Genomic DNA, 27,980 nt, shown 5'->3' on the forward strand with positions numbered 1-27,980 from the left:
CATTGTGACTAATTCTCACACATGCCGCTTACCTCAAGAATAGGTGGGTATTGCAACCTGGCAACCTTTAGGGAAAGGGCAGATCGCAAAACAAACCTATACCAAGAAGCAGTAGCACAAAAAAAGGGAAAAAAAAAAAAAAAAGTCATCTTGCCCATTGTAGACTGCCAAACTGGACTGCCCTTCTGTAACCCCTTTCCATCTAGCTAAACCCTCCCTAGATGATTAATAGAGCTGGCTGGAGAAAGGAAATTCTGTTTCACAGAAGATTTCAATATTTCAGAATTTGGTTTTGTTCCAAATTAGAATGAAAACCAAAAATTTCAAAATTTGCAGTGAAAGCAAGAGTGCAGTCCATCTGGTCAGCAGCTATGGAACCAGGGGCCTTGGATGCAGTGGGGTCATAAACTCTAAGACAGCCTGCCAGGCAAGCTGCCAAGGAGTTGGGTGGGTGAGCTGGGAGAAAAACAAGCAGGTTTCCAAATTAACGTGGTCAAAAATCAAATCTTCACAGAATGTTTTGATTTCAATGATTCTGCAAAGTCTGTTGAAAAAATGTTTTGTCAGAATTTTTCTGACTAGATCTACTGATTAAACCCTTTTGGCCTGCTTCCAGCACTGAAAAGTGCCACAACCTACAACATTGCCCAGTGACAAGCATCCTTGACCCATCCAGCAGTAGAACACTCATACTCTCTGACATGCTGAGCCGAATATCGAAGCCTCCGTGATGCCTTTCCTGTGTTACTTTGTTTAGGAGTCCCAGCATGCAGTGCATTTCTATAACCAAAGAATCATTCTGGGAACCATGGTACTTTGGCTTCTAAAGTGTAAAAGAAAACTCCTCTTGCTTTATATCAGTAGAAATTATATTCTTATCCATATTTACAACAGTGCGCTATCAATTTACACAAATCTGTAGGGACTGTGCTCTTACCTGAACTCACGCTGTGCACAACCCCTTCCTTGGTTTTGGTACCTGTGAAAGGAAACATAGGCTCCATCAACATCATCCCCTCTGGGAAGACCTCTCTGGTTTCTGCATGCAGACCACATCAGTTCTGATAGGGTGTGGTCCTAATTTTACAGTGCATTGGGTCCTTGAGTAGTTCTCAATAAGGCCAAATCCTACTCTCGCTGAAGTCCACGGGAGCTTTTCTGTTGGGAGTTGGATAGCTCCAGTTAGTTTTACTGGCGTGTGTATTATTTGGAGGTGCCTAGACAATTAACCTTCATCTTTTATACCCTTAAGTAATATCTTTAAAATGAAAAACTGGTTGATTTAACAGTGCAGTTAAACCCATGTTAGATTAACCAATTATGTAAAAGAAACCAAAAGAGAACTTACCATAAAGAAACACCAAAAGTCTGCTTTTTTCACGCTTTCAAACACTGAGCTACATTTCCTGTCTCTTCCCCTACTTCCCAGCAGAGGGTCCAGGCTCAGCACTTGTTAAGTCTCTGATTTCATACAGTCAGTGGAAGTTTTTAATACGTAAGGAGTACAGGATTGGGCTCAGAGAGAGACAGGCTGCCAGTCACTGTCATGGTGATCAGGACAGCGCAGATATTTCTAAAAAATATAGTTATTTATTTTCATAGTAAAGAATATATAATGTATTTAGCACCCCAATGCTGTGAGGTATTGAAGTCAATGGGAGTTGAGGGGACTGGCCCCTAAGGAACAACAACAAATCATTGCGGTTTTCCTTTAAGCCTGAATCTACTTGCTCAACAGACCTCATTGTATCTGCGTACTGCAGCATGCACAGTATGTCAGATCACTTACAGTATGTTTAAACTGCAGCTTGGAGCGTGCCTCTTAGCCCGGGTATGCAAACGCGTCACCGCTGCACAAGCTAGTGCATTAAAAATAGTAGCATGGCCGTTGTAGGGTGACCAAATGTCCCGATTTTATTGGGACAGTCCTGATTTTTGTGTCTTTTTCTTATATAGGCTCCTATCCTATTAACCCCCACCCCCATCCTGATTTTTCACATTTGCTGTCTGGTCACCCTAGGCCGTTGCAGCATGGGCAGTGGCACTAGCTAGCCATCTGTGTAGAAGCCTGCCCAGCCCCCTGGTTATGAGTTTGAGGTGCAAGCCCAGTCTGCTGTCTATGCAGCAATGTCCAGACTGCTATTTTTAGTGCACTAGCTTGAGCAGAGCTGGCATGTGTCTGCCTGCCTGGGCTGGGAAGCACGCTCCCAGCTGCAGTGTAGACATCCCCTAGTGCTGAGGTTTTCAACCTTTTTTCATTTGCAGACCCCTAAAAAATTTCAACTGAAGGTGCAGACCCCTTTGGAAATCTTAGACATAGCCTGCGGACCCTCAGGGGTCTACGGACCACAGGTTGAAAACCACTGCCCTGGTGGTTGGAAGCCTCTGCAATAACTAGATTCAGTTTCACGTTAAAAACCATCCCTATTGTAACTCCATTGAGTTTAATAATGATTTTTCCCATTGTTTTTCATTGTTTCCATCTTATTAAAAATCATTTAAATCCACAATTCTCTTTACTTTTTCATACTCATGTCATAAAAATGGACAGTTTTTATGGTCCAGTTACAAAACACTGTAAATAGTGATGCAGAAGCACCCAGGCTGTTAGCTACAGCAGCACTGATTCAATAATTATGTGTGGATGGGGTGAGGAAAAATTAATTGCGGACCATGCCCAGCACTCATTACAAGCCTAGAAGGAAGGCAGAACAAGTGTACTACTGTGATAACAACTAACCCAGCCCAGTTCTGTCCTGTCTAATTGACATTTGTAATATACTGTTAAACCTAACACAGCTCTGTGTAGCTCAAAAGCTTGTCTCACCAATAGAAGTTGGTCTAATATAAGATATTACCTCACCCACCTTGTCTCTCTAATATCCTGGGACTGACACGGTTAAAGCACTACATACAAACATAACAGGTCATTTTTTTAATGTTTGTTAAAGTCATCTAGACTCGAATATAAGGAAGGTGCCCTACTACTTCACAACCTAACATTCTACTTCACCTTCAAATGACTGTACAGTCATGTAGAGGAGAATACCTTTTTGATTAGTATAGCAGAATGGATTAACCATACTATGCATGATATATCAGTATTTGAAAACCAGAGAATACTGCACTGTGGTTGTAATACTCTCTATAATCATGTAACAGCAAACAGCAGTGAGCAGAACAGGTCTGCATTGCATAAATGCCCACAATAATAAATGAGGTCCTAGTATGTGCCCAGTGCACCAACTTCTATTCTAATATAATCTTGCTTTAATGTTCATTATTCCTACAGGTACCCAATGCATCAGGCTGTACCATTCCAAAAGAGCACCGCTTAATGCTTATTTATTCTACAATTCACCAGTCACAGCCATTCAAACATAGCTCTGCTTTAACGCTTATAAAAATGTAACTTCTTAAATATCCAAAAAATCAAGCAAATCAGCTGTTTTAATTAGCTGAATTCATATATTCGTTATCTTTGCATTACTTCAGTGAACACACAAACCAAAACAAGAATTGTAATGAGTTACTCTTATCTCAATCATTACATTTGTTTTTTGCCAGGACTCTACTCACAAATAGCTATGATTTTTTTTCTTTTTTCTAATGGAAAATAACTCGTAAGAAGAGGGAACCTGACAAAACAAAAATATCTGAATGCAATTAAAGACTGAAGCAGAAGCAACAGCAGCAAATAGCCCCTGGCGCTGCAGCTTGTCAGGTTCTTTTCTTTTTAAATGCACTCAGGACCACACCCAATGACTCAGACTTCAGCTCTCGTAATGCACTCTATGAAATCTAATCTTCCGGCCCATACCCTTGCCAGCAAGCGACATCTGTTGAACTGATAAGCATTCAGTTGAAGCTGTCAAGTTGCACTGTTACTTTTTAACCTTTGCTTGTAGCTTGTGTGCATAGTTACAGGTTCATACCTTCCCTGCCCCTGCTACAAAAAGGAAGAAGAAACGTATATGATATAGAAAATTTACCATTGGGAAATGACACACCAATAAGAAGTTTTGTATTTTAAATAGGTACACTATAGTGATAGTGAAGCATTGTGCACTAAGAACAGGCATGCATTCAAATAGGAATAACACGGGGTGTGTACAGCTCCTGTACCAGGTATTAGATCTGGTCTTTTCATCTGTAAAGGTCAATGCCTTGGGTGTTTTGTGACAGATGGATGAGGCCAGATGTTTTGGGCAGGCCAGAACTGCATTCTTTATTGAGAGCTACTGGATTGGATTATCTAGTATTTCTAGTATGTATTTGATAGTGAATATAACTTCGTGATTATGATTGTGATCTTTCTATGTTGCTTGTACTCCTGTGTGCGTACAACTCAATATTGCATCCGATTCTCTCCTAGTGTAAATTGATATAGTTCCATTGACTTCACTGGAGTTTATACCTATTTACACCAACTAAGAATTTGGCCCAGTGTTGCTGCTGGTCATGCAGTAACTACAGGAATCCACAGCAGCCATTATGTTCTCAATGACAGCAGTAGCATGGACAGGAGAACTTGTTTTGATTGAGTGAGGGAATTTGAAAAGAAGCCCAGTGCCATAACCAAAGTACCATGAGATCTTTCTTTCCCACCTGGATAACCACATCCATAGGCAGAGAGGACCCTATTTGAATGCCTGACTGTCATGGCAGCATCTCTTACCAATGCAGCCCCCACAGCCTCAAAACTGCATTGCAGTGTTAGCACAAGATAGTGGAACTCCCACCCCCAGGCATTGACATGGGATGTGAATTAAAACTTTCTGGCCCAGAGATCAGAGTGAAGATACCAGCAGAACTATGAGCACCCTATAGGCTTCAGGAAGCTGTATCCTGCAGTAGATGTCACAGAACTAGCCATTTTATCTCAAGCTGCAGTGACTCATCAATATTGGTACTGATGTCTGGTCAACTGGAATCCTCAGGAGGACTCAGAGATCCCATCAGTGCAGTGAAATGCTGGCTTCCGATTCATTAGCAGAGTTATGTAAGAAGTTGACTCAAAACAAGACATCCACCCCACCCACTACTATCCTTTTTCTGACATCCAGAAAAGACTTTCACAGCTTTGAGTGGTTCCAACTACACAGCAGATTCAGATTTCAAATTCCTTCATGCAGTGTCTTAACAGCAACCTAACTGTAGTAGGTTATGTAAAGAGGGAAAGAGTACTGAAAGAGCAGTTTAATTTAATTGGGCATTTTGATTAGCCTTTCTTGGGCATATAGCTAGGGAGCATAGCGCAGCAAACAGGTTCTGGCCACTGCAATGATAATGGATGGTACACACACACATAACTGGCATCTAATCTCTTTTGCTCATTTAAACCAAATTCTGAGAGAGCTTAATTATCTGGATTTTAGCATCTCCATTCTGTGAAATCCTGGACTAAGGACTAAGCATGCTCTAGCATGCAGTATGCACTCACCACCATGGAGGATCAGGCCCTTAATGAGCAAAGCATCACACAATGCATTATAAAAAAGATGGAGAGTATTTTATAATGCATTGTGTGATGCTCTGCTGACTAAAATGTTTAAATGCCTGATGTAGTTAAAAAAGTATCCATGAGCCTCAAAGTCAGTGTCTAATGGACTCTTCATTCAGCTATTTAGATTTAAAAGAAGGCTTTCAAAAAGTTTTTGAAATGGTTAAATACATAAGATCATGGCAGAATATTCTGCATTTTGTCTCATGACTGTGCAAAAATGAAAAGCAAATCAAAGGCCTGGGAAGATATTTGGGAAAATATTTATAAAAATGCTAAATATTCTGGTCTGATCTTGCTCTGATCACCTAGGAAGAAGGAACTGGATACAATAGCAATTCCCACATTTGACAGCTGGTTGTCATGTTGTATTTATCATTTTTATTTACTTATTTTTAGAGATGCTGTAATCAAACTTTTGATTGTGGTTCAGCTTCAGATTAAAATGTGAATTGGTTATATATTGCTAGATAATGGCAGGATTAGCTGTACTACATCAGTAATTGTCTAAATCTGGGGATGAAGATTTGCTATGAATGGGGTTTCTGATTCCACTGAATTTTGAAAGTGCAGATCTGTAACTACAGTAAGGTTTTTAAAGTGGTGATACTCTGTGTATAAGGCAGTGTTAATGGAATCAAGAGCCTTTTCTATTTAAAAATCACAGCTTACCCACAGCCAGCACATACAATAGCAATCCTCCCTTCTGAGAATAACAGGGGATAAGAATGTAAGACTACAAACACAGTGTATAACAACACAGTGGTTTTGTCCACCAGTATCATACATGCACCTCCGTCATACAGTGCAGATACCCGGTTTCAAGGGCAGTTTTGAAATTATTACTGTAGGGTTTATGGAAATGGAGAGCATTCATTATATAATAGATGTTTCCAGGAAGGGCACAACTTGTGTCATGATCCAGCACCTAGCCATTGGACAATACCGATAACTGTCTCTTTGCAAGGCAAGTAAAGGATTTTTGCATGGAGAATGTAAAGGGTTATAGAGTATAAGGAGGAGGATCTCAGAATAAAATGACATGATGGTGGGAAAAATAGGTGATTCCTACCAGCCTAACTTAATAAGCAGAATCACTGTGTATGCCCTTAATAACCTCAGTCACTGCACCTTTGGAGGCGAAAGAGAGATTGCTAGTAGTCAAATGTTTGGAGAGTGAGTGCCTACCCTGAAAGCAAAGAGGGAATAATAATTGTAATATGTACCTTCCATCAGAAGATCTCAAAGTGCTTTCTAAACATTGCATTAATTCATATGTAGCAATCCTGCCTCTCTCCCCAACCCTGGGAAGTAGGTAAGTATCAATATCTCTGTTTTACAGATGGGGAAACTGAGGCATGGAAGGTTTTGACACCCCAAGATTACAAGTGAGACTGTGGCAGAGGTGGGGATGGGGTGCAGATCTCCTGGCTTTCAGTCCCATGTTTTAACCACTATCCACTACTTCATGCTTTCTGGAAGCTAATTTGTGTCACATTTCATGCTCAATTGTGTATTAAAAATAGTTGTCTCTTACCTACATACATCACACCCTCTTTGGTCTTCTCTGCAGCCTCAGTCACTCCCTGTTTGGTCTTTTCTGCTGCAGCCACCACACCTTCTTTAGCCATGGAGAAACCTTTCTTAAAGACATCCATTCTTGCTTGCTTGCTTTGGTACTAGCTGCAGGATCTGATTCAAGGCTGATGGTGAAAAGCACCTCAATGCACACTGACTGCACTATGCAATCTTACCCTTCTGTGGCTGTTCGGTGTCTCTCTGCGTCTTAGTCTCTTGCTATCTTTTGCTCTTATTCCTCTGCTGGATGAAGGCAGTGTGGTGAACTACACAGCCTTTGCCAGCTCTTATTGATGACATGCACTGCAATGTACCCAATGCCTGTGAATAGCTGATGCTGAAATATTAATGATATAGATCTGCATGGCAAGGTTTTGGATAGGAAGAAAGGTGGGAGGGAAAAGAAGGAGGTAGGTTGAGGGACTTTTTGGAATATGTCCAGATGATTAAAGCTTTTAAGATCTGCTGCAGTGCTCTCACTCAAAGACACTCTGCAGATGCTCTCATTTGGAGAGGGAGGTTTTAAGCAACCAAGCTCTAGGGAATTGGTGTTTTAAAAGCATAAATCTCTGAGGATATGGTGGAGAGAGCAAATGGGAACTACTGCAGGCTCCTCAAAGCTGAAAAATAGATATAGCTGGTATTCCTAACAAAACAAACAGGGTCAGGTGTCTTTTGCTAGCAGTTACCAGAACTCATCCCTAATAAAGGGGTATCACTAACATCCCTATGTAGCCAACACTAGCGGAAAGAGGGAACAAAATCCATTTACAAAAGCTTAATTCATAGTTAAAAAACAGATGAATAGCCACTGGCTGTATTTGTGGAGTTTGACATTAGCCCCACAAGGCATGCTATGTGATTTACGTTTGGCTGCACATCATCTTACAATTATTCACTTCTGAAAACTCACAGACACCCTTGTTGGGTGGCGGGTGGAATCCCATTTTCTACTCACCTTTTTGTGTTGCTGGAGACACCGCTTCGTTCAGCTGCTGCAGAATGATGCAACATTTTTACACGGGCATCATCACTCATATCAAATGTGTGCATAGTGAGGACTGTTGGGGAAATCAACCCTTTGATCTGACATTGGATTGTGGAAAATCTTTTAGCTACATAGAAAGCCCCTCCAAAATTAAGGCTTAGTTCAGCAAAACCCTAAAGCATGTGCTTAATTTTAAGTGTGTGAGTAATCTCATTGAGTTGAAATGGGGCTACGCATGTGCTTAAAGCTAGGTACATGTTTAAGTGCTTTGCTGAATCGGATTCTAAGTGCTGAGTGACCCAAGTTAGCTATTGTCTTGCTGACAAATCATAATTCAAAGAAACTAGATTTGACAGCAACCGTTATACCATTTTCTAGCACAATTGAAAGTGTTGAGTAGCTGGTCTCATGGAAGCTGAGCACCAAATCATATTTATTATTCTACTATTATGTTACACAGGAAATAAAATGTTATAAAATACTATTCCCTGAATATTCAGTGCTGCTGGCTATATCTGCTTTTTAAAATCAGACAGAGTGAATGCTAAATTGAGAGGTCTAACTATGTTAAGGAAAGAATACTGTGCAATCTTATGAGTTGTAATGGTCTATAAGTCACTCATACCATAGTCTCAATGTGGAAGATTTAGATATAGAATGACTGTAGAGGGACTCTACAGCCAGGAGCGGCGCCAGGGTTTTGGCGTCCTAGGCGGGGGTCCTTCCGCGCTCCCGGTCGTTGTTGGCAATTCTGCGGTGGGGGGTGGGGGGGGGGAGGAGGTGTCCTTCCACACTCCCGGTCTTTGGGGCACTTCGGTGGCGGGTCCCAGAGTGAGTGAAGGACCCGCTGCAGAATTCAAAAAGATTGAATTCAATAGACAAGTGCAAAGTACTTCACTTAGAAAGAAAAAAAATCAAATGCACAACTACAAATGGGAAATAACTGGCTTGGCAGAAATACTGCAGAAAATGATCTGGGGTTATAGTGGATCACAAACTGAGCAACAATATGATGCGGTTTAAAAAAAAGGATTAGTTTGTTCTGGGGTGTATTAACATGAGCGTTGTATGTAAGACATTGGAGAGACTCTACCGAGGCATCACCAGTGCTGAACAGAGTACTGCAGCCAGTTCTGGGCACCACACTTTAAGAAAGATGTGGACAAACCAGAGTTCAGAGGAGAGTACCAAAAATAATAAAAGGTTTAGAAAACCCTGACCGATGAGGAAGGGTTTAAAAAAACTGGGCATGTTTAGTCTTGAGAAAAGAACACTGAAGACCAGGGCTGGCTCTGGCTTTTTTGCTGCCCAAAGCAAAAAATGCCCGGCCGGCCGGAGCAAGAGGGGGGAAGGGAGGAGGAAAACAAACCTGCCCCTGGCCGGAGCGGCAAAGAGTGGGGGGAGAACAAACTAGCCAGCTGGAGCAGCAAAAGGTGGGGGGGGAGAAACAAACCTGCCCCCAGACAGAGGGGAGGGGAGAGAGACAACAAACCCGCCGGAGCGGCAAAAGGGGAGGTGGGGAGGTCCGGGAAACAAACCTGCCCCCGGCCGGAGCAGCACAGGGGGAGTGGGAGAACAAACCGGCCGGCCGGAGCAGCAAAGGGCGGGGGGGACCACAAACTGGCCCGCCTGCTGGAGCGGTGAAGGAAAGAAAAAATAAAAACAAACAAAAAATACCTGCGGGGCGGCGGGAGCGTGGGTGCAGGGGGACTCCCGGCCCTGCAGACCCCGGGCAGCGGAGTGCGCACCCCGGCTAACGGGGGAAGGGGGGGGAGAGAAGGGGGTCGTCCAGAGCTTCCTTAAGCGGGGCGCTTGCCACGCGGCCCCTCCCGCTGCGCCGCCTGCTGGGAGGGTTCCACGCCGCTCCGTTCGGCAGGCAGGGAAGGACGCGGGCTGCCCTACCGGGCTTGATGCAGGGCCCTCCACTCCTCCGCCCCCTACAGGGAGGCGGGAGCAGTAAACCAAAAAGAAAAAAACCTGCAGGGGTGGCCAAAGCGGTGAAGCGCAAAACAAAACAAAAAGGATTAGATGGAATGTCGCCCTTTGAAATCTGCCGCCCCAAGCACGAGCTTGCTCGGCTGGTGCCTGGAGCCGGCCCTGCTGAGGACAGGCCTGGTAAACCTTCAAATATGTTAAGGGCTGTTATAAAGAGGATGATGATCAGTGATTCTTCATGCCCACTGAAGGTAGGATAACAAGTAATTGGCTTAATCTGCAACAAGGGAGATTTAGGTTAGATATGATGGCAACATCATGTAATGGCAGACAGCTAAAAAGTGACAATTTTTTAAGTGCTTATACACAAATGCTAGAAATCTGAATAATAAAATGGGTGAACAAGAGTGCCTCATATTGAATGAGGATATTGATGTAACAGGCATCACAGAAACTTGGTGGAATGAGGATAATCAATGGGACACAGTAATACCAGGGTACAAAATATATCGGAAAGACAGAACAGGTTGTGCTGGTGTGGGAGTGGCAATATATGTGAAAAAGTGTAGACTCAAATGAAGTAAAAATCTTCAATGAACCAAACTGTACCATAGAATCTCTACAGATAGTAATTCCATGCTCTAATAATAAGAATATAGCAGTAGGGATATATTACCAACCACCTGACCAGGATGGTGATAGTGACTGTGAAATACTCAGGGAAATTAGAGAGGCTATAAAAGTCAAAAACACAATAATATTGGGGGATTTCAACTATCCCCATATTAACTGGGTATATGTCATCTCAGGACGGGATTCAGAGATAAAGTTTCTTAACACCTTAAATGACTGCTTCTTCGAGCAACTAGTCCTGAATTCCACACAGGAGAGGAAATTCTTGATTTAGTCCTAAGTGGAGCACAGGATCTGGTCCAAGAGGTGAATATAACTGGACCGCTTGGTAATAGTGACCATAATATAATTAAATTTAACATCCCTGTGGTGGGGAAAACACCATAGCAGCCTAACACTAGTATCTAATTTCAGAAAGGGGGACTACACAAAAATGAGGAAGTTAGTTAAACAGAAATTAAAAGGTAAAGTGCCAAAAGTGAAATCCCTGCAAGCTTCTTGGAAACTTTTTAAAGACACCATAGTAGAGGCTCAACTTAAATGTATATTCCAAATTAAAAAACATAGTAAGAGAACCAAAAAAGTGCCACCGTGGCAAAACAAAGCCAAAGAAGCAGAGAGAGACAGAAAGGCATCCTTTAAAAAGTGGAAGTTAAATCCTATTGAGGAAAACAGAAAGGAGCATAAACTCTAGCAAGTGAAGTGTAAAAATATAATCAGGAAGGCCAAAAAAGAATTTGAAGAACAGGTAGCCAAAGACTCAAAAAGTAATAGCAATTTTTTTTTAAAGTGCATCAGAAGCAGGAAATCTGCTAAACAACCAGTGGGGCCACTGGACGATCGCGATGCTAAAGGAGCCCTCCAGGATGATGAGGCCATTGTGGAGAAACTAAATGAATTATTTGCATCGGCCTTCATGACTGAGGATGTGAGAGATTCCCAAAGCTGAGCCATTCTTTTTAGGTGACAAATCTGAGGAACTGTCCCAGATAAAGGTGTCATTAGAGAAGGTTTTGGAACAAAGTGATAAACTAAACGGTAATAAGACCCCAGGACCAGATGGTATTCACCCAAGAGTTCTGAAGGAATTCAAATCTGAAATTGCAGAACAACTAACTGTGGTTTGTAGCCTATAATTTAAATCAGCTTCTGTTTCAAATGACTGGAGAATAATGTGACACTAATTTTTAAAAGGGGTTTAAAAGGTGATCCAGGCAATTACAGGCTGGTAAGACGGACTTCAGTACTGGGCAAACTGGTTGAAACTATAGTAAAGAACAAAATTGTCAGACACATAGATGAACATAATTTGTTGGGGAAGAATGGTTTTTATAAAGAGAAATCATGCCTCACCAATCTACTAGAATTCATTGAGAGGGCAACAAGCATGCGGACAAGGGGGATCCAGTGGATATAGTGTACTTAGATTTTCAGAAAGCCTTTGACAAGGTCCCTCACCAAAGGCTCTTAAGCAAAGTAAGCTGTCATGGGATAAGAGGGAAGGTCCTCTCATGGATTGGTAACTGGTTAAAAGATAGGAAACAAAGGGTAGAAATAAATGGTCAGTTTTCAGAATGGAAAGAGGTAAATAGTGGTATCCCCTAGGGGTCTGTACTGGGACCAGTCCTATTCAACATATTCATAAATGATCTAGAAAAAGGGGTAAACAGTGAGGTGGCAAAATTTGCAGATGATACAAAACTACTCAAGATAGTTAAGTCCCTGGCAGACTATGAAGAGCTACAAAAGGATCTCACAAAACTGAGTGACTGGGCAACAGAATGGCAGATGAAATTCAATGCTGACAAATGCAAAGGTAATGCACATTGGAAAACATAATCCCAACTATACATATAAAACGATGGGGTCTAAATTAAATGTTATCATTCAAGCAAGAGATCTTGGAGTCATTGTGGAGAGTTCTCTGAAAACATCCACTCAATGTGCAGTGGCAGTCAAAAAAGTGAACAGAATGTAGGGAATCATTAAAAAAGGGATAGATAATAAGGACAAAAAATATCATATTGCTTCTGTATAAATCCATGGTTCACCTACATCTTGAATACTGCATGCAGATGTGGTCGCCCCATCTCAAAAAAGATATATTGGAATTGGAAAAGGTTCAGAAAAGGGCTACAAAAATTATTAGGGGTATGGAACAGCTTCCACATGAGGAGAGATTGATAAGACTGGGACTTTTCAGCTTGGAAAAGAGATGACTAAGAGGGGGATATGATGAAGTCCATAAAATCATGACTGGTATGGAGAAAGTAAATAAGGAAGTGTTATTTACTCCTTCTCATAACACAAGAACTAGGGATCACCAAATGAAATTAATAGGCAGCAGGTTTAAAATAAACAAAAGGAAATATTTTTTCACACAGCGCACAGTCAACCTGTGGAACTCTTTGCCAGAGGATGTTGTGAAGGCCAAGACAATAATAGGATTCAAAAAAAGAACTAGATAAGTTCATGGAGGATAGGCTCCATCAGTGGCTATTTGCCAGGATGGGCAGGGATGATGTTCCTAGCCTCCATTTGCCAGAAGCTGGGAATGGGCAACAGGGGATGGATCACATGATGATTAGCTTTTCTCTTCATTCCCTCTGGGGCACCTGGGATTGGCCACTGTTGGAAGACAGGATGTTGGGCTAGATCAGAGGTGGGCAAACTACAGCCCGCGCGGCCATCCTGCTTGGGCTCCGAGCTCCTGGCCGGCCCCGGCCCCTCCCCTGCTGTCCCCCCTCCTCCGCAGCCTCAGCTCGCCGTACCAGCAGTGTGGCAGAGTGGCTGGCTCCGGCTGGGTGGCACGGCTCAGGGGCAGATTTACAAGGGAACACAGGGTGCCCTGGTATGGGGCCCCCCCAACAACAAGGGGCCCCATGGCCGGGCACTCGGGCAGCTCAGCGCCGGTGCACCCCCTGTGGGGGGGGGAGGGGCTGCACTGTGGGGGCAGGAGAACAGGCAGGCGCGCAAAGAACGCGGGCGGAGGACTCAGGATGAGCACTGGGCGGCCACGCAGCAGGCTGGAGAGAAGCGGTGCTTTGAAGGGGAAACCGCTACTTCTCTCCAGCTGCGCGGCTGCCCCTGCAGGGCCACAGGGGCTGGGGAAGGGGTCCCGGGAGTGGGTGGTCAGGGGACAGGGGGTTGGGGGGGCTGCATAGGGGATGGGGTCCCCGGGGGGCGGTTAGGGGCGGGGATCCCGGGAGGGGGCAGTCAGGGGACAGGGAGCAGTGGGGGTTGGATAGGTCAGGGCATACTACACCCTGACTGAAGCAGAAGCTGCAGATGCATCAGTGGGAAAAGCAATAAAAAGCATCACTGCTGCCAACTTCCTCACACTCTTCTCCAGACTGAACACTGCTTGAGAGTCACCCACATGTGGAATACACATGGGGACCAGCACTTAAAGAAGAAATGACGATTACTTACTGTAACTGGAAGCTCTTGGAGGTCCCGCTCTGTATTCCACTACCTGTCCACCTTCCCTTCTGCTTTGGACCCTATTGCATTGCGGTAAGATGAGGAACTGGAGAGGCATCGACTCACTCTGCCCCTTGGATGGAAGCATGCGGGAAGACGCTGTTCATGTATTGGTCAACGGACACCACTTGGAAGAATTTCCAGACTCAGGTAACATGGGGCGCACACATCTCAAAGAACCTCCACTTACAGTAAATAACCTTCATTGCTGTCTGGCTCTTCTGCAGTTCAAAGATGCATTGAGTGCAGGGCCGGCTCCAGGCACCAGTGCAGCAAGCAGGTGCTTGGGGCGGCCAACAGAAAGGAGCGGCATGTCCGTCTTTTCGTCAGCAATTTGGCGACGGGTCCCTCAGTCCCTCTTGGAGAGAAGGACCTGCTGCTGAATTGCTACCGAAGAATGAAGCGGCAGCAGTAGAGCTGCTGCTGATTGTGGCTTTTTTTTTTTTTTCCACCGCTTGGGGTGGCAAAAACGCTGGAGCCGGCCCTGATTGAGTGAGAGGGGTGGGATTTTAGTGTGAAATCTCTTTTGTCACAATGTGTCTAAATAGTTCAATGGCATGTGACATTTTGTTTGGAGGATGGGCATGGAAAGAGAATCACATGCATTTGTGACTGACAAATGCCATTTGGCCAGGCAGCTTTTTGTAAACAGAATATAGGTTTTGTCATACTGGATCACACCATTGATCTGCATAAGCTGAGATCCTGTCTCTGATGCAGCCAATTCTAGATACCTTAGAAAAAAAGTGGGAAAGAGCTGCATAATGGTCATATATACATGGGAAAGAATCCTATTTGACCTCTTAACAATCAGTTTAAAATTTTATGTGTTTTTTGCATAGCTAATTAATAAATCAGTTCTTCCTTCCCATGCAATGAATAATATATGGTCCAGCTACTATGCAGTATATAGGGCATACATGCAAGTAGTGAAATGTTGTTAGTGCAACATTCATTGATCTTCATGCTACCTTTCCTCCAAAATTTGTAAGAGAAATTCAGCAATACAACCAAAGTGAGAATGCAGCTTCAAGAATTTGCAATGTCTTGGTTTCCTGTGCTGCAAGACTTGCTGGAAGAATATGTCCCCATTCTGAGCCGCAAAGAAGTTGCACTCCTCAGTTTTTCTGTGCAGGTGCCCACCTGCACAGGTTAACAGTTTACTCATTTCTGGCAGTCATTGCATCAAGAGTGCACGGTGTGCACGCATGCGTGCGTGATCATAAGACAGAAAGAGAACAAGGCCGTGTTTTCCAGGCATAGAAATCAATGTCTAATGAATATTTATTCTGTTAATGCCCCATCCCTCCCAATGAACATAAAATTCTCTTCAATTATTCAGGCTATGTGCAGACATCTAAAGCCAGAACATGCGTTTCTGTGCAACAAATGCTCTTTACAACCATTCCTGGTTTCTGAGTTTTTTAAAAGGCTATCCCTTTTTTTAAAAATGTTTAAACCATTCATGTTTATAACCACAATTTATCGAGCAGAATATACTGAATTTGGGTCTTAAATGGGTCAATTAACACATAAGTATTTTGAAAATCCGTTTTCTTGTTTCCTTGCACAAGGCAAAGAATGGGAAACTGTAGTATGAAAAATTATTTTTAAGAACTTTTCTACACAGGGAAAAGCCCAGAATAGTTACAAAGCCCAGAATAGTGCCCCATGTGGATCATAGAATCATAGAATCATAGAATATCAGAGTTGGAAGGGACCTCAAGAGGTCATCTAGTCCAACCCCCTGCTCAAAGCAGGACCAATTCCCAGCTAAATCATCCCAGCCAGGGCTTTGTCAAGCCGGGCCTTAAAAACCTCCAAGGAAGGAGACTCCACCACCTCCCTAGGTAACGCATTCCAGTGTTTCACCACCCTCCTAGTGAAATAGTTTTTCCTGATATCCAACCTGGACCTCCCCCACTGCAACTTGAGACCATTGCTCCTTGTTCTGTCATCTGCCACCACTGAGAACAGCCAAGCTCCATCCTCTTTGGAACCCCCCTTCAGGTAGTTGAAGGCTGCTATCAAATCCCCCCTCATTCTTCTCTTCTGGAGACTAAACAATCCCAGTTCTCTCAGCCTCTCCTCATAAGTCATGTGCTCCAGACCCCTAATCATTTTTGTTGCCCTCCGCTAGACTCTTTCCAATTTTTCCACATCCTTCTTGTAGTGTGGGGCCCAAAACTGGACACAGTATTCCAGATGAGGCCTCACCAATGTCGAATAAAGGGGAACGATCACGTTCCTCGATCTGCTGGCAATGCCCCTACTTATACAGCCCAAAATGCCGTTAGCCTTCTTGGCAACAAGAGCACACTGTTGACTCATATCCAGCTTCTCGTCCACTGTGACCCCTAGGTCCTTTTCAACAGAACTGCTACCTAGCCATTCGGTCCCTAGTCTGTAGCAGTGCATGGGATTCTTCCGTCCTAAGTGCAGGACTCTGCACTTGTCCTTGTTGAACCTCATCAGGTTTTTTTCTGCCCAATCCTCTAATTTGTCTAGGTCCCTCTGTATCCGATCCCTACCCTCTAGTGTATCTACCACGCCTCCTAGTTTAGTGTCATCTGAAAACTTGCTGAGAGTGCAGTCCACACCATCCTCCAGATCATTAATAAAGATATTAAACAAAACCGGCCCCAGGACCGACCCTTGGGGCACTCCACTTGAAACCGTCTGCCAACTAGACATGGAGCCATTGATCACTACCCGTTGAGCCTGATGATCTAGCCAGCTTTCTATCCACCTTACAGTCCATTCATCCAGCCCGTACTTCTTTAACTTGGTGGCAAGAATACTGTGGGAGACAGTATCAAAAGCTTTGCTAAAGTCAAGAAATAACACATCCACTGCTTTCCCCTCATCCACAGAGCCAGTTATCTCATCATAGAAGGCAATTAGGTTAGTCAGGCACGACTTCCCCTTCGTGAATCCATGCTGACTGTTCCTGATCACTTTCCTTTCCTCTAAATGTTTCATAATTGATACCTTGAGGACCTGCTCCATAATTTTTCCAGGGACTGAGGTGAGGCTGACTGGCCTGTAGTTCCCCGGATCCTCCTTCTTCCCTTTTTTAAAGATGGGCACTACATTAGCCTTTTTCCAGTCATCTGGGACCTCCCCCGATCGCCATGAGTTTTCAAAAATAATGGCTAATGGCTCTGCAATCTCACCCGCCAACTCCTTTAGCACCCTCGGATGCAGCGCATCCGGCCCCATGGACTTGTGCACGTCCAGTTTTTCTAAATAGTCCCGAACCACTTCTTTCTCCACAGAGGGCTGGTCACCTTCTCCCCATGCTGTACTGCCCAGTGCAGCAATCTGGGAGCTGACCTTGTGCGTGAAGACAGAGGCAAAAAAAATCATTGAGTACATTAGCTTTTTCCACATCCTCGGTCACTAGGTTGCCTCCCTCATTCAGTAAGGGGCCCACACTTTCCTTGATTTTCTTCTTGTTGCTAACATACCTGAAGAAACCCTTCTTGTTACTCTTAACATCTCTTGCTAACTGCAACTCCAAGTGTGATTTGGCCTTCCTGATTTCACTCCTGCACGCCTGAGCAATATTTTTATACTCCTCCCTGGTCATTTGTCCAATCTTCCACTTCTTATAAGCCTCTTTTTTGCGTTTAAGATCAGCAAGGATTTCACTGTTTAGCCAAGCTGGTCGCCTGCCATATTTACTATTCTTTCTACACATCGGGATGGTTTGTTCCTGCAACCTCAATAAGGATTCTTTAAAATACAGCCAGTATTAAAATTAAAATGCTTTATTCTGGAATAAATGTCACTTTATTGTGGAATAATAAGTGCACTTCATAAGCACACTCATTCTGGAATAAAGTGACTTTTTACCTAGAGAATTGAGGGAGGTAATATGGAACAGCTTATTCCACAATAGCTACTTTGATCAATTTTCCCATGTAGACAAGCTCTTAGGCAGAGGTCCTTTTTGCCTCTGTTGGTGGTGAGACACTCACCTCATATTGGCCTATAGTGATCGTTTCCCAGTCTGAGGAGTAAAAAAGTGGCCAAAGTGAGATGTTTCATCATAGATCTTACCCAGTTCCAAGGGGATTCCGAATCAATGTTCTGGGTTACACCTAATGCCAAAGAACTAGTCAAGTACTTCTGATATGATTATGGAACATTACCTTGTACCTGTAGTGAGGACATAGTCTGGGAGGGAGGAAGATCTTGAATAAACACAAATAGATGTAGTAATTAGCAACCATAGTAAGAGTAATTATGAAAGCTATGTGCAGAATGAATGGTTGTATAGTTAAGTCTGGTGTAGCTGTATGTGATAGTTGCTCCTAACCGGAAATTCTGTACTGATTGAGGCATTTTAGGTGGTAAGAGCACAAGAAATGTTTTTAATGATCAGGACCAAACAGGGAAAAGCAAACATTGACTTTCAGTTGGTGATCAATTCCTGAAATGGAGATGCCATTGCAGTGAAACCTTGGTGGAGAGGCTCATATGAGAGGTACCAGGAACCCCTGAAAAATAGTCCTGCAGCTCACCAAAATATTCCATATTCTTCTAGTTATCAAGTTGCTTGCTGATGTGCTTCAGAACATTGCCCTGAAATACATTTGTGGAGTAAAACCTATTTCCAAATAATTTTGCAAAGTGCATTTTAAATCAGATTTTTCCTCACATACACTTTCTCTCTCTCCCCATCAGTGAAACACACATTCTATAAACGTGGTTAAAGCTAACACTTCAGGTAGGATGACAGTTCAGTCTGGCTCAGTTGGGTAGTGATCAAGAGCCATTCAATGGATGTTAGGTGACCTTTGTGAAATTAGTTGGTATCAGTCCAGCTCTTGGTGGACAGGTGTCCTTTTCATAAAACCCCCCTTCCCAATGGCTGTCCTTGGTGGCAGACCAATCAGCAAACCCAAGGAATGAATAGGTATGGAGACTGAACTACTCTTCAGCTCCTATACATGGTTCCACTGGGCTGCTTCTGAAACATCAGGTCAGTGTAGGCAAAGTTTGCAAGTATAATGATCCAAAATGGGGGCTCTTATCTGCTCCTCTGGAGTAGGGAGAGAATAAAATTGACAGCCCAGTTAACCAATGGGTTAGTTGCTGGAAATAGGGAGTAGCAGGTGAGTATGTTATTTAGAGGCCCAAAATCAGGACAGTTAGTACTAAGACGGGGTTAATATTAAGTTTTGTTTAGTAAGGGTGCACCTTTTAATAATTTATACATCCCTTTCTACATTGCAGCTGTCCTTGCTGTACTAGGCCCATAGATAGACGATTGCAGTCTCCAGGATAATCAATATTTTAGCACTTTTCATTAGTATTAAAAAAATGTGTTTCATTATTAATGTGCAAATGGCTGTGTAATCTGTATATTTTGGCTGCTTCATTTCTAAGCAGCAGATCTTAAAAGCTGCATAAGATAAATTCTAATACCCAAAAGAGAGGTGAGGACTAGACACTCCAAAACAGTCACAGGACACAGAAATACTGCCATATACTCTATGTGTGATATGTCTAATCTGACTGAGGATAAGGGCTGAATAGACGACACAAGATTGAATGGAAAGATAGGTGATGAAAGATAAGCCTAATGGGGTTTGGAAGTAGGTACTGATTGGAACAGTCATTATTATCTGTAGCCCAAAAGTCCTCCTTTAGAACCCATGTTACTATAGCAGCTTTGTTTTTAAGACTCTTCATGTTTGGTTCAGTTTTTTGTCAGTGAAGGAATTCAGCTGATACACAAGCATAATGAATACTATAACTATGCTAAAAATTATAACCGGTGCCTTCCATCCTTTAAATCATAGCAGGAACGTATGAGCAGATGCTATAGCAGGTTGGTTTGTGACATATTCTCCGGCTTGGCAACACCACAGTGGAAATCTGCTACATCGCTCAATATTTTCTTTTCTTTCTTTTCCTTTCCTTTAAAGCTAACATCCTTTTCCTGTGCCCCAGGGAGAAGGCAGCTGATAAAGACTAAATTCCTGTTCACCGACAAGTTTAGAAGGCAGCCAAAATCAGAAGTTACTTGAACAAACTATGACCCTTCCCCCACTTCTTTTCTCCCCTCTCTCAGTCTTTTGAGCTCCCCACAGGAACCCAGCCTCACATTGTTTGATGGCCTCTGACATTTTCACATCACTGGGAGGGTTGAAAGCTTTTTCCGCTCTTTGTTACAAGGCTTTTTTTTTTCCCTCTTCCAAGTTTTAACTTAAAAAATATTATGAGGGCATTCCAGAAGTAATTCAGTCTGAGCTTCAGGGAAGAGAATGAGAGGCAGGTGTGGCTGGTTAGGAAAAGCCATAATGATAGTGAAGCTTTTGCTCCTCTGTGTTTCAGTAGGACTGGTGGAGCTGGTCACACATTCAAGAAATCCTGGATATGAAGATGGCTCTTTCCACAACTCAAAGACATCAATTTATGGGATATCTACATATCCTCAATGGTCCCCTGGATCACAGGAGGATTGGGCGATGGAGAAGCTCAGGGAGGAGACCCCAGAGCATCTTTCAAGCACCATAACTTCACATCAAGGAGAGAGAGATGATTCAGAAGCTGGAACCCCACAGTCCAGAAATGGGTAAGTAAGATATTTACTCCTGCATATAATGGCACTGGGCTCCTGCTTGGAAGAAAGAGTCTCCTATAAAGAATAGATCAGATTCTCAGGTTTATATCATGTCTGTATGGGGGTGGTGGTGGTGTTAGATGTTACAACTGCCAAATGAAAAGCAAAATAAATAGTCTGTAGAGGATGAAACCATGGAAGACTTAGGCTCTGTTCCTCATCCCAAAATAGGAAGGCTGAATGTGCTTCCCATGTGCATACACAGCACTTAGCACAATGCTGTCCTGATATTGGTTTGGGCCTCAAGCTGCTACTGTAATACAGACAAGTAATAGTTGTGAGGTAAAGCTGGTTGAATTAAACTCATTAATTTATCCATTTTTTCTCTTCCCAATCCAATCCTGAGTTATGCATGTGCATTTATTTGTTGTATGGAAGTACTGACTGAACAGTGTGTACAGACAGATTTCAGCCTAGGGTGTTGATGAAAAATGTTCATTTTGACTATGCACTATTCATTGTTTGTGGTGTGTGATTGGTCACCTAAATCACATGGTATTATTTCTGCTCCCTCATTGGGTAACACATTTTAAGAAGAGGACAGGAAATAGTAATGAATGAATAGAGAATAATGAACAATGTCTAATTCTAGTCACGCAGAAAATGTTCTTGTTCACATGTGGATACAGGTATTGGTACAAACAGCCATTCTCCAGGCATTGGTGTGAACAAAAATATGTCCATGTAAATGTTTGCAGGCCCCCATTTAATACGGTACATAAGCACATGCCTCAACTTTAAAAATGTACGTAAATACCTTGCTGAATCAGGGCCATACTGAATAATAAGGGGTGTGAATGTGATGAAACCAAGCAGTGTTTCAGAATCTGAATGAGTGGTTCTGCAGCATATGATCAGGTGTCCTCTAAAGCAGAGGTGGGCAAACTATGGTCCGCGGGCCACATCCGGCCTGCGGGACCGTCCTGCCCGGCCCCTGAGCTCCTGGCCTGGGAGGCTAGCCCCCAGCCCCTCCCCCGCTGTTCCCCCTCCCCGCAGCCTCAGCGCGCCGTGCTGCTGGCGCAATGCTCTGTGCTGTGCTGTGGCTCCAGCTGGGAGGCGCAGCTCTAGGCTCCAGGCAGCGTGGTAAAGGGGCAGGGAGCAGGGGGGATTGGATAGAGGGCAGGGGAGTTTGGGATGTGGATAGGGGTCGGGGCGGTCAGAGGGCAGGGAACAGGGGGGTTGAATGTGGGCAGAGGTCCCAGGTGCGGTCAGGGGACAGGGAGCAGGGGGGGTTGGATAGAGGGCAGGGGAGTTCGGGGGGGTGGTCAGGGGGTGGGGGTGTGGATAGGGGTTGGGGCGGTCAGAGGGCAGGNGTGGTGGTCAGGGGGTGGGGGTGTGGATAGGGGTTGGGGCGGTCAGAGGGCAGGAAACAGGGGGGTTGAATGGGTGCAGGGGTCCCGGGGGTTAGTGAGGAAGGAGGGGGGTTGGATGGGGCAGCGGGGGGCAGTCAGGGGTGGAGGTTCTGGGGGTGGTCAGGGGACAGGGAGCAGGGGGGGTGGATGGGGCAGGGGTCCTGGGGGGGCCCCCCATCAGGGGACAAGAAGTGCAGGGGGGAAATAGGGGACAGGGGCTGGGCATGCCTGGCTGTTTGAGGAGGCACAGCCTCCCCTAACCAGCCCTCCATACAATTTCCAAAACCCGATGCGGCCCTCAGGCCAAAAAGTTTGCTCGCTCCTGCTCTAAAGGGATCCCGTCCCAAGTTATCAATGAGTGGATATAATTTATGGCCTTGAGAATGGACAGAGTGGAGCAGAATGATTGGGATGTCACCCGAAAGAGAGAATTAGGACATTGGATAATAAATAAGTAAGTATCAAGAGGAGATGAACCTAAACCAACAATGATCCACAGCTAAATATTGTTTGTGACAATAAACAGGAGAAAGAAAGCCCATCAGTGTGTGAGAAGTGTGTGTTTTGGCAGAGCTCTGTTCAAGCAGAATATTTTTCAAATTTTTCCAGGACATGCAAGTAGGTCTCTGCTATAAAAGATTCATTCAATCTCCTACCTAGACTTCTGTTTTTGAATCACTGACTGGGACTGCAGATTCCAATCTGGGTCAGCAGCACAGTGAGTGCTATTCACAGCTCCATGCTTTAGGATGTACTGACACTTTTTTTATTAATTTCTTTGAATGCCTTCGTGGAAAGGAAAAAGCAAAAATCAATCTACACAGCAAGCAAACAAAAATAAAACCTTGTTAATGCCATGCTTCCCTCTGACACAAACGAACAAAATCAGAAATTGACTTGTTTCAAAGCCTTACCTAGATGCATAGTTAAGTCCTCTCCACTGTCTGTCACAGGCATTATTTTTCAGTCTTTCTTTTGAGCCGGTTGGTGTCAGTCCTTTATTGTCCAGAAGAGGTACTGTTGAATAATAAGACACACAGTCAGTCTAACCTATCCTAAATATTTAGGATAATGCTTTTAAAATACTCACAGACCCATTCTAGCATAGGGAAGCAAGCCAAAAAGGACACTTTTTCCCCCCCATGTGATAATGCAAGGCATTACTCACTGGACCATAAGGCTGGACAGTGGTGAAATCATATTTCAAAAACACTTCAGGCTTCTTGATGAGTTCTTTACAGCCAGAAAGATCTGCCACTATAAAATTATTGGCATAATGGGATTCTTCCATTTCTGCCTGTGTAACCACATGTGTAGCACCATACATTCCTCATTTCCAGGGTCATTTTGGGAAGTACAACACTTCCTTCTCAGGGGACCTTTAAGAATGAGGGTTTATGGTGAGTTGAGTCATAGTGCCAGTCCTGATCTCCAACATAATACAGGTTACAGCAGTGATGTTTATAGGCCAATGGCATCTCTCCAGGGAAAGAGACACCTCAGATATATGCAGAGATTTATGCTTTGCTTGGAGAAGACCATTTCCAAAGCTGGCAGTGGAGGGAGACAGTTTATGCTGTTCTCCATTCATGAGGTTCATAATCCAAGTTGTAGATTCTGTTCCAGATCAAAGTAAGGACTCTGCACAGGAATACATGTACCATACACATGCAGATACCCAAAATGCACATAGAAATCTTGTATTCACATGCGCAGGTATCCAGTTAAGCACGCACACAAATTGTAGGCAACAAGTTAAGCATTTGTAAATGTCTGTGACCTGTTGACCATATTTGACTTTGAAAAGTTGGGCTTCTACGTCCACCAGAGTATGAATAGAATGAAGCATTCGGGGTGAGTAAGTGGTAAGATGGAGATAAAACACCGCACAATTAGCTACAGAGAGTGAGGTAAAACATGGCTCACTACCAAGTTCTTGTCCATCAGACTTAGGTTTACCCTTGAAATGAGAGCACACCGTCATTTCAGAATCCTGCTAAAGAAACAGACGATAACTCTGTAGTATCTCTACCTATTATAGCCTCGCAACCCTACAAAAATGATGATCATTTCCCATAAACATGCATGGAAAATAGCAGGGTAACAGGCAACAGGCTTTGCAAAATAAGCCAGAAGTCCCCTTAAAACAAACAGAGCATTATTTTGTTCACAGCATCTGTTTGAATTTAACTAGATACCACAGTGACTGATACATTAAAAAAGCCTAAAATAACCAGAGAGAACAGATGCCTGGTGATGGCTCCACACCTAAGATGAGGTGTTTCATTGCAGCTCATCAGCTGCATGGATGTGTCACCCTCAAAACAACAAGACTGTTCTAACAGAAAGAGTTCAAGAAGAATAGAACTCCTAAAAGTTAGTGCTCAGCCTTTGGATCAGGTGCTTGTGACCAGACTCTTTTGTGGATAACCGATGGGTAAACAAAGCTGCAGAAGAGAGTAAGAAGTGGGTAGTAACCGGTTATCATGTCAATGGGTGAACATATAATTTATCAAAGCACTTTTATCCTCTTGGCCTATAAGTCATTTTCTATGTGCAAGTAACCTGTGATGTAGGATTAGTGGCTGCATGAACACAGAAAACTGATGGAAGAATTCTGTAGGTTAGATATTCTCAAACTTTTGTATGGATGACCCCTTCCACACAGCAAGCTTCTGAGTGAGACATTCCCCCCTTATAAATTAAACACACATTTTTTTAATATTTAACCCTGTTATAAATGCTGGAGGTGAAGCAGGATTTGGGGTGGAGGCTGACAGCTCGCGACCCCCAAGTAATAACCTTGTGACCCCTGAAAGGTGTCAACCTCCAGTTTGAGAACTCCCTGCTGTAGGTGTTGCCTATTGCCAGAAATGCTCGCTCTATGAGATTGTCAACAATTTTATGAAAAATGTCAATATTCTAAAATTATTTTCATTTTGAACCAATTTTAACATCTTTTAAATGTTTTGCTTTTTTTTTAATTTTAAAAATTATATATTTATATTTTGTTTTTTTATTGTCTTCTTTACTTCTCTCCTCCCAGTCATTTTGAAAAGGGAAATCAGTTTTCCAAAATTACTGGAAAGGGGAAGAGTAAAACAAGGACAATATGATGAAAAAAAGAGGTCAGAAAAAAAGAAAAGGAAAACATGAAAAATATTGTATAAAATAAAAATATCCTTGTGAGCAGTGTTTCCACAAAAATTTGAACAAGAAAATAATTTATATTGAAATATTTTGAGTAGCTCTGCTCTCTATGGCTGGCCAATCACAGAGAGCCCTTCTTGGTCGTGAGACCCAAATATCTCCCAGATAGCTGACCTCAGTGGATCATACTTGCCCATTTCCCCAGCAGGATAAATGGAGAGGACAGGGACATAAGAGTTAAATTGAGCAGTCCCTTGAGTCTCTGCTCACCAGCCTTCATCAAGTTAGATGTGAGCTTGAGAGGAGGATAGAAAAAACACATTCTAGATTGCACATATATCTAACAAAAAAAAAAACCCATCATTGATTATTTTTCCATAATAGATCATAGGAATGTTTGTACTACTCACTCTAACTGTACAGCAGATGGCCTAATGGTGAGGAAGAATCTGCTATTTTAATCAGCCTTCTTGCTTCTGGAGATGGTCTCTTAGAGGGTAGCCTGAGGATGTGACTGGATACAAGGAAGCTCCAAAAGTAGCCCAGCATTGGAGCCAAAGTCAAAGAGGGGCTTTTAAGATTGCGGGATGTCAGCACCCAGGTGTTAGCTACTCTTGTTTACAGCCAACTGGCTGTCTCAAATTAGTGCCTAATGAAAAGGCAGCACATCTAGCAAATAGGATAGCAGTGGTGCCACACTATTAACCACTACTGGGCTGACACATTCTATGGACTCTTAAAGCTCAGCTTAAACAAACAAGCCACTTTAGAAGAGTCTTTGCCTAATTTGGAGCAGTTTCCAATAAAGAGCTAGATTGCAGCATATGGCCACAGCCCTATACAGGGCCTGGTGCTGAGTCGCATCATTCCATGGAGAGCTCATGAAAGGATTGTGCTGTGTGGTGAGCAGCGGAGTGCAGGAGCCATATGGTGTTTTCACTGTCCTTTAGGCTGGACCCTCCAAACAGGCAGGGAAACCATTATTTGTGTGCTCTTCACCCCACATCTGCACAAGGCCAGGGACACTGTGTTGCAGCAATGAAAAGAAAAGCAGATTTCTTTGCCCCAGTAGGATTTCTAGATCCTTGCCAAAGACTTCTCTTACTTTCAAAGATCCAGCTGAAGAGCAAATGCTGTGCCTTTATAATGGACTCTGTTCTGTATTATCGACATAGCATATAGCTTCAGCACATTTTCATTGGGTAGAGCTACCACACAATGCTTACTAAGAGATTATTCCTCAAATCAATCATGGTTTAAAATCCCTAGCCTATACATCCACTCCCCTGAATGTTCAAATGATTGAGCAGGATTATAGCTAAAGTCCCATTGGGGCTAAAACTAAGAGAAGTAAACCTGCCCACTCCGATTCCATTTAGTCGCAGTGAGTGATCTGTTCTCATTTTGATTCAAAAACAAACCAAGCATTTAAGTTAATGTTCTATGGGCCAGTTTTAGAAGCTATAATTGGTGCGATTAGAGATAAGATCTGGCTGCTGTGCTGGAATTATCGAATCTTCAGCCAGGCACAGGAGAATGGTTTGGCCATATAGCTCACACACAGAGAATCTTAATCTGTTGCAGTTTTCTACATTGTGAAAATGGGTTCACTAAAATAAAAACAGCAATTTTTAAAATATAGCAAAAGCAAAAACTTGGAAAAAACCCTCTTCCCCCCAATTATTTGATAATTGCAGTAACACACATCAGGGCCTAGGCACATCATTTTAGATATCACTTTTTCTTGATTATATGAAGGCTTCCCAGAATCACCCCAGGTGTGTCATTATCTCACAATAGCACACACATACACTTCCTTTAACACTGCTCCTAAGGCCTTGGCTACACTTGCGAGTTGCAGTGCTGTAAAGCCGCCCTCAGCGCTGTAACTCACTCCCCGTCCACACTGGCAAGGCATTTGCAGCGCTGTATCTCCATGGTTGCAGCGCTGCATGTACTCCACCTCTCCGAGAGGAATAACGAGTATTGCGCTGCCGTGCAGCGCTGCAGCGCCAGTGTGGCCGCCCAATGCGCTGTGAATGGCCTCCAGAATTATTTGGCAGTATCCCACAATGCCGGTTCTAGCCACTCTGGTCATCAGTTCAAACTCTACTGCCCTGGCCTCAGGTAACCAACCATGTGACCGACCCTTTACATTCCCCGGGAATTTTAAAAATCCCCTTCCTGTTTGCTCAGCCCGGCATGGTGTGGAGTGCTATCAGCGAATCTTTCCAGGTGACCATGCCTCCACTCACCAAGCAAGCCCCAGCATGGAGCAATGACGAGTTGCTGGACCTCATCAGTGTTTGGGGGGAGGAAGCTGTCCAGTCCTGCTGCGCTCCAGCCGTGGGAATTACGATACCTTCGGGAAGGTATCAAAGGACATGATGGAAAGGGGCCATGACTGGGACACCCTGCAGTGCAGGATTAAAGTCGAGGAGCTGCGGAGTGCCTACTGCAAAGCCCGTGACGCAAACGGCCGCTCGGGTGCTCCCCCTGCGACCTGCAGATTCTACAAGGAGCTGGATGGTTAACGCCACCTCCACTCCGAGCACCACCATGGACACTTCAGAGCCGGTGTGTGGTGGGGGGAGGAGGAGGAAAACGGGAGTGATGGTGGTGGGCCGGATGGAGACACCCCGGAATCCCTGGAGCCATGCAGCCAGGAGCTCTTCTCGAGCCAGGAAGAAGGTAGCCAGTCGCAGCGGCTGGTACTTGGTG

General features: G+C 43.7%; 2 protein-coding genes across 3 annotated transcripts in view; one reads left to right on the top strand and one right to left on the bottom strand.

Moving 5' to 3' along the window:
• The window catches only part of SNCG (synuclein gamma), a 43,736-nt gene extending 20,608 nt beyond the window's left edge, over positions 1-23,128 (bottom strand). Inside the window, exons 1-2 of one of the 2 annotated variants that reach the window (XM_034776199.1) lie at positions 23,024-23,128; positions 938-979 (exon numbers count right to left, since the gene is read on the bottom strand). In XM_034776199.1, the coding sequence (XP_034632090.1) occupies positions 938-979; positions 23,024-23,066 (85 nt within the window). In that variant the 5' untranslated portion in view covers positions 23,067-23,128. Of the gene's footprint in view, positions 1-937; positions 980-7,040; positions 7,554-23,023 lie in introns of those variants that run through there. The other variant, XM_034776198.1, reaches the window with a different exon arrangement.
• The window catches only part of MMRN2 (multimerin 2), a 53,646-nt gene continuing 45,857 nt past the window's right edge, over positions 20,192-27,980 (top strand). Inside the window, exon 1 of the mRNA XM_034776197.1 lies at positions 20,192-20,709. Within this exon, the coding sequence (XP_034632088.1) occupies positions 20,399-20,709 (311 nt within the window). The 5' untranslated portion in view covers positions 20,192-20,398. The remainder of the gene's footprint in view (positions 20,710-27,980) is intronic.

The sequence above is a fragment of the Trachemys scripta genome, chromosome 7 (assembly GCF_013100865.1).
Source record: "Trachemys scripta elegans isolate TJP31775 chromosome 7, CAS_Tse_1.0, whole genome shotgun sequence".
NCBI lineage: Eukaryota > Metazoa > Chordata > Testudines > Emydidae > Trachemys > Trachemys scripta.